This window comes from Coregonus clupeaformis, chromosome 20 (genome assembly GCF_020615455.1).
Source record: "Coregonus clupeaformis isolate EN_2021a chromosome 20, ASM2061545v1, whole genome shotgun sequence".
Taxonomy (NCBI): Eukaryota; Metazoa; Chordata; class Actinopteri; order Salmoniformes; family Salmonidae; genus Coregonus; species Coregonus clupeaformis.
The window spans coordinates 59,734,736-59,747,508 of record NC_059211.1 but is presented as its reverse complement, the minus strand read 5'-3'; the positions used below and the strand labels follow the sequence as shown (position 1 = coordinate 59,747,508).

General features: G+C 41.4%; 1 protein-coding gene across 3 annotated transcripts in view; it reads left to right on the top strand.

Annotated features, from left to right (window-relative positions):
* The first annotated feature begins 225 nt into the window (after positions 1-225).
* Positions 226-12,773, top strand: part of LOC121539582 (cation channel sperm-associated protein subunit beta) — a 63,461-nt gene continuing 50,913 nt past the window's right edge. For 2 of the 3 annotated variants that reach the window (XM_041848197.1, XM_041848196.1), the window contains exons 1-2: positions 226-406; positions 4,545-4,611. In XM_041848197.1, coding sequence (XP_041704131.1) covers positions 380-406; positions 4,545-4,611 — 94 coding nt within the window. In that variant the 5' untranslated portion in view covers positions 226-379. The remainder of the gene's footprint in view (positions 407-4,544; positions 4,612-12,773) is intronic. The other variant, XM_041848198.1, reaches the window with a different exon arrangement.

Below are 12,773 nucleotides of genomic sequence, written 5' to 3'. Positions count from 1 at the left end.
AGAAATGAGTGTCGGCCAAAATCCATCTCGCTCCATCTTCTCCCACTGTCGGCCCCTGAGCTTCCTCTCATCACCGTATGTGGTGAGTGGAAATGGCAACCGGTTGCTTCAGATCTAAACATTCGGTGAAACATCTGGCTCATTATTCTATCTGTGCTAATTTCTCTGGTTGTAGTTTGTCTGCACTACAAATCCCAGAATTCAGTGTTAGCAGTCGGCGGTAACTAGTGACAACCCTGAAGGCTTACTAGTCAAGCATCTGTAGTGTTGCAAAATTGATATAAAAAAGTTGCAAATGTTTAGCTAGTTGACTGAAACTGAACATAAATTACAGTAGCAACAACATTGCAAAATTTCTAGCTCTGTGCGGCGGCAAACTATGGAGCTTCATCGAATTTCAATCAAGGTAAATATCGTGCTAGCTAAGTAGCGGTTTGATTTAGGTTAGTTTAGTTTGGGACACAACATCGCGAGTCTGTGTAGCAGGGTTTCTGTTAGGAAAATGTGGCGCAGGACATTTGAACGGCAACATTTTAATTTACCAGACATTTGAGAAATGTACCTGACCCATATGCATTGGGTGCATAACCTGATTAGGACGTCCAGATCGCCGGCCCACAGTGATCAGAATGACAGAAATCACATTTGGAATATCATGGTAATTCATTAACAGGACATCCAGTGCGGTCTTTCATACCAAATTCTCATGTGCACTTTGAACATGTTAGAATAACTGTCGACATTTACTTTTCCTCAGCTCAAGATGAGTAACAAACAGCAAAATCACTATCCTATGTGAATCTACTATAGTAGAAAAGTTTAGGCTACCTATTCTATTGGTCAGCTTGTCGAGAAAGAAATAGCCTATTCCAAACAGTCTCAGACATTTGGGGGAAGATGGATCCCAAATTCATACAACCAGTAGGGCTAGCTCTAGGCTACATAAAAAAACGTTAAAAGCAATGAGTCTGATGCAATAGATCAAAACATTTAGCTGATAAGTTGCGTCAATTCAAATCTGGTATTGGAACAAAAAGAGGTCAATACACGTCTTCTAAAATAGATTAGTATTTTAATTAATGCAAAACACTTCAATGGTAAATATGATGTTCGTATATACGGGTCCACTGAAAAACCATGCAAGGCAGACAGAGAACTGGTCCATTGTTATAAGTTCTTCTTTAAATACTCTGACAGAGATAGTTCCCGCTCCCTGCTGGCCTACCAGAGTAGAGACTGAGCGTGGTTTAGACTTACTCAGCCTATCGTTGGCGCACAGGCTTGTCCCAGACCCTTGGCGCTTCACTGTTGCCAGGCATAAGTTGTTATCTGCAGCTTGTCCAGAGAGTCAGCAGTCTCAGACATCTTTGTAGCAGAACACATGTCCTTGAGCGTTCTAACAAAGAGGCAGTGTTTGTGTCTGTGTGAGACACAAGCCTTATCTCCCCCTACTCCCTAACAGCTCCTCACATTAATCACAGCTTGTTAGGTTAAACAATTTATATCAGTACAGTACAAACCTTTTATGTTCAATCATTAATGCTTTCTTATTAAGCTAACAGCACATCTAAAATATAAGAGAATCATTTCCCACATAGCTTAAAGTTGATAAACTATTATTTCTTAACATTATAAGTGCAGCAATGCACACAAGGCAGTAGGCTACGCGCAAATGTTTGTTCCATAATGCAATTGGCGGGAGAACACTGTTGTCGAAAGGGCACTGCACATGCAAGCGGTTGATGTGACAGAGATGAAAATATCAGTTTGAAATTTAGAAAGAGGAGATCTAACTTAATAGGCTAATTTGAAGCAAGGTAAGACATGCCTCATATCTATTAAAACCTTCAGGTTTCAAACAGTTAAGTATGTTTTTTAAATACATGATACATGTACAAAATTCATGTTTTCAAAAAATGAGCCTCCAGCACATTGCAAAATGATGTGTGATGCGCTGATGAAGCCTGCCTTCCGTTGCCGTTTGATGCAGCGTTAAAAAAAACTGGAAAATTGGATATCTCCGACTTCAGTACGTTCAAGACAACTGGGAACTGGGGTGAAAAACAAGCCCCGTTTGGGAAAAATCGTTTTGAACGGTCGTCCAACTCAGGAACTCGGGCCTCTCTCTAGAGTTGACTTTCGGACCTGAAGATCACTGACATCATGAGTTGATCTCATATTTTTCAGAGTTCCCAGTTGTCTTGAAAGCACCACAAGATGCTGCAGCAAGGTCTGACAGATTTTCCACTCAATGGCTCTGTATGCTGTATGTGTGTGATAAATAAGATACAATGGGGAAAAAAAGTATTTAGTCAGCCACCAATTGTGCAAGTTCTCCCACTTAAAAAGATGAGAGAGGCCTGTAATTTTCATCATAGGTACACGTCAACTATGACAGACAAATTGAGAAAAAAATTCCTAAAAATCACATTGTAGGATTTTTTATGAATTTATTTGCAAATTATGGTGGAAAATAAGTATTTGGTCACCTACAAACAAGCAAGATTTTTGGCTCTCACAGACCTGTAACTTCTTCTTTAAGAGGCTCCTCTGTCCTCCACTCGTTACCTGTATTAATGGCACCTGTTTGAACTTGTTATCAGTATAAAAGACACCTGTCCACAACCTCAAACAGTCACACTCCAAACTCCACTATGGCCAAGACCAAAGAGCTGTCAAAGGACACCAGAAACAAAATTGTAGACCTGCACCAGGCTGGGAAGACTGAATCTGCAATAGGTAAGCAGCTTGGTTTGAAGAAATCAACTGTGGGAGCAATTATTAGGAAATGGAAGACATACAAGACCACTGATAATCTCCCTCGATCTGGGGCTCCACGCAAGATCTCACCCCATGGGGTCAAAATGATCACAAGAACGGTGAGCAAAAATCACAGAACCACACAGGGGGACCTAGTGAATGACCTGCAGAGAGCTGGGACCAAAGTAACAAAGCCTACCATCAGTAACACACTACGCCGCCAGGGACTCAAATCTGCATCGCAGTGCTAACTGTGCCACTAGAGATCCTGGTTCGAATCCAGGCTCTGTCGCAGCCGGCCGCGACCAGGAGACTCATGGGCGGCGCACAATTGGCCCAGCGTCGGGGAGGGGAGGGAATGGCCGGCAGGGATGTAGCTCAGTTGATAGAGCATGGCGTTTGCAACGCCAGGGTTGTGGGTTCGATTCCCACGGGGGGCCAGTATAAAAAAATAAAAATATTCACTAACTGTAAGTCGCTCTGGATAAGAGCGTCTGCTAAATGACTAAAATGTAAATGTAAAAATTTTAAGCCAGTACATGTCCAGGCCCGTCTGAAGTTTGTTAGAGTGCATTTGGATGATCCAGAAGAGGGTTGGGAGAATGTCATATGGTCAGATGAAACCAAAATAGAACTTTTTGGTAAAAACTCAACTCGTCGTGTTTGGAGGACAAAGAATGCTGAGTTGCATCCAAAGAACACCATACCTACTGTGAAGCATGGGGGTGGAAACATCATGCTTTGGGGCTGTTTTTCTGCAAAGGGACCAGGACGACTGATCCGTGTAAAGGAAAGAATGAATGGGGCCATGTATCGTGAGATTTTGAGTGAAAACCTCCTTCCATCAGCAAGGGCATTGAAGATGAAACGTGGCTGGGTCTTTCAGCATGACAATGATCCCAAACACACCGCCCGGCAACGAAGGAGTGGCTTCGTAAGAAGCATTTCAAGGTCCTGGAGTGGCCTAGCCAGTCTCCAGATCTCAACCCCCATAGAAAATCTTTGGAGGGAGTTGAAAGTCTGTGTTGCCCAGCGACAGCCCCAAAACATCACTGCTCTAGAGGAGATCTGCATGGAGGAATGGGCCAAAATACCAGCAACAGTGTGTTAAAACCTTGTGAAGACTTACAGAAAACGTTTGACCTGTGTCATTGCCAACAAAGGGTATATAACAAAGTATTGAGAAACTTTTGTTATTGACCAAATACTTATTTTCCACCATAATTTGCAAATAAATTCATAAAAAAATCCTACAATGTGATTTCCTGGAATTTTTTTTCTCATTTTGTCTGTCATAGTTGACGTGTACCTATGATGAAAATTACAGGCCTCTCTCTTCTTTTTAAGTGGGAGAACTTGCACAATTGGTGGCTGACTAAATACTTTTTTCCCCCACTGTACATAAGGAATATACTGTACACATGCGCCAATTTAATTCCACTAAATTATGCAAATTAACTTATAGAATGATACGCATGACCAGTCAAATGTATTTACATAGACTGGTATTTCCATCAATGAATAGGCTAAAAAGCTAATAGGCTAATTTTGCAATGGGATTTTTTCCTCTTCTCCTAGACAATTGGCCTGCTACAATTTTATTTATAGGCTTTTCAATTTTTTTATCGGACAAAAACATGCTATTACTGGCTAAAGGAAACCCTGCTGTGTAGCTACAGACTCCCAATGTGTCCCAAACCTAGATTTTGGCATGTGAAAACACATTTAGTTCTGTAACTAACTAATAATGAATGACACAAATAATGTCCTAATCTTTTGTGTAGGTGACCCAGATTGTATTCATCATAAGCATTTTGTTAGTCAGGGTGCAGTTTGGAACCACCATATCAGGTAAGCTGATCAAATTGCGTCAAAGAAAGTAGCTAGCTTAGGTTTAAAGGGACATTCTACTCCAAAATAAAAGTTTGTCAGATATCCTCAGCCCTCAAAATAAGTATAATGAGGGGATAAGTCCATGTCTTACCATCATGCTGTGTGCTAAGTATTTATTTGGACAGTGAAGCAAACATTTTTAATTTTGCTCTATATTATACTCCAGCATTTTGGATTCAAGATCAAATGTTTCATATGAGGAGACAGTACATAATGTCACCTTTGGATTTCACCCCCATCTCAAAATTGGTTTTGATCAATTGTAGGTTTTTACGGAGTAATCTTCTCTTCTCCTCTTGCTTCGGCCATGCAGTGCACATCACAATATTGATTGCTGTCCTCGTTATTATATATTTTTTTACCCTGTATATCTAAAAATGACTAAATACACTCAGTGGCCAGTTTATTAGGTCTACCACCCCAGACAGGTATCGAGGCATTCAGGTACTGTTCGATTGAAAATTAGAATGGGCAAAACAAGTGACCTACGTGACTTTGAGCGTGGATGATCGACGGTTCCAGGCGCACCAGTTCCAGTGGGCTTTTCACGCACGACAGTGTCTAGGGTATAGCGAGAATAGTGCAACAAACCAAAAACATCCAGTCAGCGGTAGTCCGATCCTGCAGGTTCATGCTCTACAACATTCGGAGAGTACGACCCTGCCTTACACAGGAAGCGGCACAGGTCCTAATCCAGGCACTTGTCATCTCCCGTCTGGATTACTGCAACTCGCTGTTGGCTGGGCTCCCTGCCTGTGCCATTAAACCCCTACAACTCATCCAGAATGCCGCAGCCCGTCTGGTGTTCAACCTTCCCAAGTTCTCTCACGTCACCCCGCTCCTCCGCACACTCCACTGGCTTCCAGTTGAAGCTCGCATCTGTTACAAGATCATGGTGCTTGCCTATGGAGCTGTGAGGGGAACGGCACCTCCGTACCTTCAGGCTCTGATCAGTCCCTACACCCAAACGAGGGCATTGTGTTCATCCACCTCTGGCCTGCTGGCTCCCCTTCCTCTGCGGAAGCATAGTTCCCGCTCAGCCCAGTCAAAACTGTTCGCTGCTCTGGCACCCCAATGGTGGAACAAGCTCCCTCACGACGCCAGGACAGCGGAGTCACTCACCACCTTCCGGAGACATTTGAAACCCCACCTCTTTAAGGAATACCTGGGATAGGATAAAGTAATCCTTCTACCCCCCCAAAAAAAAAACAAAAAAAACAATTGTGAAGTGGTTATCCCACTGGCTATAGGGTGAATGCACCAATTTGTAAGTCGCTCTGGATAAGAGCGTCTGCTAAATGACGTAAATGTAAAATGTAAATGTAGTCCTGTGGGCGTAAACAGCTCATTGAAGAGAGGTCAAAGGAAAATGGCAAGAATCGTGCAAGCGGCCTCTTACACTTCAGTGTTGTGATGCAAAAATTCTAGCAAAATGTATAGCGCATAGAATTAAAAAGGTATTGTCGGACATTATTCATTCTAATCAGACAGATTGTTTTACATTGGAGATAATATAAGGCAAGTACTGGAAACAATAATCTGGGAAGCCAGGCCTACTATTCATAGCAGACTTCGAAAAGGCATTTGATAAAGTACGACTGGGGTTTATATATAAATGCCTGGAGCATTTCAATTTTGGACAATCTCTTATAAATTGGGTTAAAATCATGTATAGTAACCCTACAGTGAGGGAAAAAAGTATTTGATCCCCTGCTGATTTTGTACGTTTGCCCACTGACAAAGAAATGATCAGTCTATAATTTTAATGGTAGGTTTATTTGAACAGTGAGAGACAGAATAAAAAAATCCAGAAAAACTCATGTCAAAAATGTTATAAATTGATTTGCATTTTAATGTGGGAAATAAGTATTTGACCCCCTCTCAATCAGAAAGATTTCTGGCTCCCAGGTGTCTTTTATACAGGTAACGAGCTGAGATTAGGAGCACACTCTTAAAGGGAGTGCTCCTAATCTCAACTTGTTACCTGTATAAAAGACACCTGTCCACAGAAGCAATCAATCAATCAGATTCCAAACTCTCCACCATGGCCAAGACCAAAGAGCTCTCCAAGGATGTCAGGGACAAGATTGTAGACCTACACAAGGCTGGAATGGGCTACAAGACCATCGCCAAGCAGCTTGGTGAGAAGGTGACAACAGTTGGTGCGATTATTCGCAAATGGAAGAAACACAAAATAACTGTCAATCTCCCTCGGCCTGGGGCTCCATGCAAGATCTCACCTCGTGGAGTTGCAATGATCATGAGAACGGTGAGGAATCAGCCCAGAACTACACGGGAGGATCTTGTCAATGATCTCAAGGCAGCTAGGACCATGGTCACCAAGAAAACAATTGGTAACACACTACGCCGTGAAGGACTGAAATCCTGCAGCGCCCGCAAGGTCCCCCTGCTCAAGAAAGCACATATACAGGCCCTTCTGAAGTTTGCCGATGAACATCTGAATGATTCAGAGGAGAACTGGGTGAAAGTGTTGTGGTCAGATGAGACCAAAATCGAGCTCTTTGGCATCAACTCAACTCGCCGTGTTTAGAGGAGGAGGAATGCTGCCTATGACCCCAAGAACACCATCCCCACCGTCAAACATGGAGGTGGAAACATTATGCTTTGGGGGTGTTTTTCTGCTAAGGGAACAGGACAACTTCACCGCATCAAAGGGACGTTGGATGGGGCCATGTACCGTCAAATCTTGGATGAGAACCTCCTTCCCTCAGCCAGGGCATTGAAAATGGGTCGTGGATGGGTATTCCAGCATGACAATGACCCAAAACACACGGCCAAGGCAACAAAGGAGTGGCTCAATTAGAAGCACATTAAGGTCCTGGAGTGGCCTAGCCAGTCTCCAGACCTTAATCCCATAGAAAATCGGTGGAGGGAGCTGAAGGTTCAAGTTGCCAAATGTCAGGCTCGAAACCTTAATGACTTGGAGAAGATCTGCAAAGAGGAGTGGGACAAAATCCCTCCTGAGATGTGTGCAAACCTGGTGGCCAACTACAAGAAAGATCTGACCTCTGATTTCCAACAAGGGTTTTGCCACCAAGTACTAAGTCATGTTTTGCAGAGGGGTCAAATACTTTTTTCCCTCATTAAAATGCAAATCAATTTATAACATTTTTGACATGCGTTTTTCTGGATTGTTTTGTTGTTATTCTGTCTCTCACTGTTCAAATAAACCTACCATTAAAATTATAGACTGATCATGTCTTTGTCAGTGGGCAAACGTACAAAATCAGCAGGGGATCAAATACTTTTTTCCCTCACTGTATGTGTAAAATAGTAAATAATGGCTATTTCTCAGAAAGTTTTAAACTGTCAAGAGGAGTGAAACAAGGTTGTCCACTATCGGCATATCTATTTATTATTGCCATCGAGATGTTAGCTATTAAAATCAGATCCAACAATAATATCAAGGGATTAGAAATCCAGGGCTTAAAAACAAAGGTGTCATTGTACGCTGATGATTCATGTTTTCTTTTAAATCCACAACTTGAATCCCTCCACAGCCTCATAGAGGATCTAGATACATTTTCTAACCTCTCTGGATTACAACCAAATTATGATAAATGTACTATAGTACGTATTGGATCACTAAAAAATCAAAATAAATTCCAATAAAATGGTCTGATGGTGATGTGGATATACTCGGAATACATATCCCAAATGAAATAAATGATCACACTCCAAAAAAATGTAATAGAATGTTAGCAAAAATAGATAAGATCTTGCTACCATGGAAAGGTAAATACCTGTCAATTTGTGGAAAAATCACACTGATTAACTCTTTATTATTATCCCAGTTTACCTATTTGCTTATGGTGTTGCCTACGCCTAGCGAACAGTTTTTTAAATTATATGAGAAAAAAATATTCAATTTTATTTGGAACGGCAAGCCAGACAAAATTAAACGGGCCTATTTATATAATGAATATGAATTAGGAGGACAGAAATTATTAAATATTAAAGTATTAGACCTATCACTAAAAGCTTCAGTCATACAAAAATTATACTTAAATCCGAACTGGTTCTCTAGCAAACTAGTAAGATTGTCTCACCCAATGTTCAAGAAGGGACTTTTTCCTTTTATTCAGATTACAACCCCTCACTTTCAGGTATTTGAAAAGGAAATCTCCCAAATATCACTATTTCTAAAACAAGCCATAGAAAGTTGGTTGCAATTTCAATTTAATCCTCCAGAAATTACAGATCAAATATTGCAACAAATATTGTGGTTAAACTCAAATATACTAATTGATAAAAAAAACGTTATTTTTTAAGAAAATGTTTAAAAAAGGTATAATCTTCGTAAATGATATTATCGGTAGGAATGGTGGAGTTATGTCGTACATGCAGCTAACAAAAACATATAGAAATGTCTGCTCTACCCAAAATTACAACCAAATAATTGCAGCATTACCGCAAAAATGGAAGAGGAAAGTGGAAGGAGGAAAAAGTAAGGAACTTGTCTGTCAGAATCATTAGATCGTTTGCTTTGGTACTGTCCATTTGTAGCTTGTTTTTGGACACAGGTCCAGGAATTGCTGAAGGATTGCAATATTTGCATGGAGCTGACCCTGCAGATAGCACTACTGGGTGATCTGAAAAGTCATAGTCAATCGATCAATAATATAATAATACTTTTAGCAAAAATGTTTATTTTCAATTCACAAACTGTAGGAACAATAGAATAGAAAGGTTCAGAACTTTTGTAAAACATCACAGTACAGTTGAAAAATATATGGCAAATAGAAATCCAATATGGATGGTGTATGTATGCACTCACTAACTGTAAGTCGCTCTGGATAAGAGCGTCTGCTAAATGACTAAAATGTAAATGTAAATGTTAAGAGATAGATGGGAGGTGTTGTATGGAGCTGAAGGATGGGACTAATAACAACAACTAATAACAACAAGATAACTAGTGTAAGACATGCTGTGTCCATAATAAGTATATAGGTTATATATTGTGAGCGTTTGTGAAAGAGCACAGTTAGAAATATATGGCATATAGAAGCATACCAGATGGACATCATGAAAATTATCGGAGGAAGTTCAGGAGTAAAAACAAACAAAATATAATTCATGACTGTGTCCATAAAATGTATATACTATGTATAAGCATGAAGTAGAGACCTAAGCATTGTTGTTCACTAGTTTACTCCAATTAGGGAGGGGATGGTGGGGTTGGAAAGTAATAAAGGGAAATATATATATTTTTAAAGGATATGTATGTATGTATACAGTGGGGAGAACAAGTATTTGATACACTGCCAATTTTGCAGGTTTTCCTACTTACAAAGCATGTAGAGGTCTGTAATTTTTATCATAGGTACACTTAAACTGTGAGAGACGGAATCTAAAAATCTAAAATCCAGAAAATTACATTGTATGATTTTTAAGTAATTAATTTGCATTTTTATTGCATGACATAAGTATTTGATACATCAGAAAAGCAGAACTTAATATATTTGGTACAGAAACCTTTGTTTGCAATTACAGAGATCATACGTTTCCTGTAGGTCTTGACCAGGTTTGCACACACTGCAGCAGGGATTTTGGCCCACTCCTCCATACAGACCTTCTCCAGATCCTTCAGGTTTCGGGGCTGTCGCTGGGCAATACGGACTTTCAGCTCCCTCCAAAGATTTTCTATTGGGTTCAGGTCTGGAGACTGGCTAGGCCACTCCAGGACCTTGAGAGATGCTTCTTACGGAGCCACTCCTTAGTTGCCCTGGCTGTGTGTTTCGGTCGTTGTCATGCTGGAAGACCCAGCCACGACCCATCTTCAATGCTCTTACTGAGGGAAGGAGGTTGTTGGCCAAGATCTCGCGATACATGGCCCCATCCATCCTCCCCTCAATACCGTGCAGTTGTCCTGTCCCCTTTGCAGAAAAGCATCCCCAAAGAATGATGTTTCCACCTCCATGCTTCACGGTTGGGATGGTGTTCTTGGGGTTGTACTCATCCTTCTTCTTCCTCCAAACACGGCGAGTGGAGTTTAGACCAAAAAGCTCTCTTTTTGTCTCATCAGACCACATGACCTTCTCCCATTCATCCTCTGGATCATCCAGATGGTCATTGGCAAACTTCAGACGGGCCTGGACATGCGCTGGCTTGAGCAGGTGGACCTTGCGTGCGCTGCAGGATTTTAATCCATGACAGCGTAGTGTGTTACTAAGGGTTTTCTTTGAGACTGTGGTCCCAGCTTTCTTCAGGTCATTGATCAGGTCCTGCCGTGTAGTTCTGGGCTGATCCCTCACCTTCCTCATGATCATTGATGCCCCACAAGGTGAGATCTTGCATGGAGCCCCAGACCAAGGGTGATTGACCGTCATCTTGAACTTCTTCCATTTTCTAATAATTGCGCCAACAGTTGTTGCCTTCTCACCAAGCTGCTTGCCTATTGTCCTTTAGCCCATCCCAGCCTTGTGCAGGTCTACAATTGTATCCCTGATGTCCTTACACAGCTCTCTGGTCTTGGCCATTGTGGAGAGGTTGGAGTTGGTTGTTTGATTGAGTGTGTGGACAGGTGTCTTTTATACAGGTAACAAGTTCAAACAGGTGCAGTTAATACAGGTAATGAGTGGAGAACAGGAGGGCTTCTTAAAGAAAAACTAACAGGTCTGTGAGAGCTGGAATTCTTACTGGTTGGTAGGTGATCAAATACTTATGTCATGCAATAAAATGCAAATTAATTACTTAAAAATCATACAATGTGATTTTCTGGAGTTGAAGTGTACCTATGATAAAAATTACAGACCTCTACATGCTTTGTAAGTAGGAAAACCTGCAAAATCGGCAGTGTATCAAATACTTAGGATTTGGCGTAAGCAGCATGAGTCCCTGGCCCCATCCTGCCTGGTGTCAACGATACAGGCTAGTGGCGGTGGTGAAATGGTGTGGGGAATGTTTTCCTGGCCCACGTTAGGTCCCTTGATACCAATTGAGCAACATTTCCATGTCATGGTGGGCCTGGAAAGGTATAGGCCCACACACTTGGGAGCCAGGCCCAGCCAATCAGAATGAGTTTTTCCCCACAAAAGAGCATTATTACAGACATAAATACTCCTCAGTGTCATCGGCTGTCCGGGTGGCTGGTCTCAGACGATCCCGCAGGTGAAGAAGCCGGATGTGGAGGTCCTGGACTGGCGTGGTTACACGTGGTCTGCGGTTGTGAGGCCGGTTGGATGTACTGCCAAATTTTGTAAAACGACGGCCTATGGTAGAGAAATGAACATTAAATTGTCTGGCAATAGCTCTGGTGGACTTTCCTGCAGTCAGCCTGCCGACTGCACACCCCCTCAAAACTTTAGACATCTGAGGGATTGTGTTGTGTGACAAAACTGCACATTTTAGAGTAGCCTTTTATTGTCCCCAGCACAGGGTGCACCTGTCTAATGATCATGCTGTTTAATCAGCTTATTGGTTTACCACACCTGTTAGGTTGATGGATTATCTTGTCAAATGAGAAATGCTCACTAACAGGGATGTAAACAAATTTGTGCACAGAATTTGAGAGAAATAAGCTTTTTGTGCATATGAAACATTTCTCTGATATTTTATTTCAGCTCATGAAACATGGGACAAACACTTTACATGTTGCATTTATATTTTTGTTCAGTATACATAGACTGTCACTCAACTAATAAAGCCTAATATCACGCAAGCCATTTTAGCATTTGAATGCTGAAGGTGCCTCGCAGATGTGCAAGATCATGAACATGCCACCTATCTTGCGTTGGTCAGCGTGCAAAGCTGGGCACGTTGTGCAGTTTGACTAGGCTACTGATATTGCCTGGGGTTGTTCGTCATGCAAAATGACTTGTAGATCAATGACTGTCAACACAGTTACATGCAGTTCACCACGGAAGGAGAGGATGCATCAGTTCTCATAAAAAATGAGAGGTATGTTCAGAATGTAGAAAGAATGTAATATGAGGAAATAATAATATATATATTTTTTTTTTTCTCGGCGATAGATCAGCTTTAATATTGCAGATAGATTGTAACTTCTGTCATTGTAATTGTCTGCATCACTTCCAATCCCCCATGTTTTTTTTCTCGCAAATATACACTACCGTTCAAAAGTTTGGGGTCACTTAGAA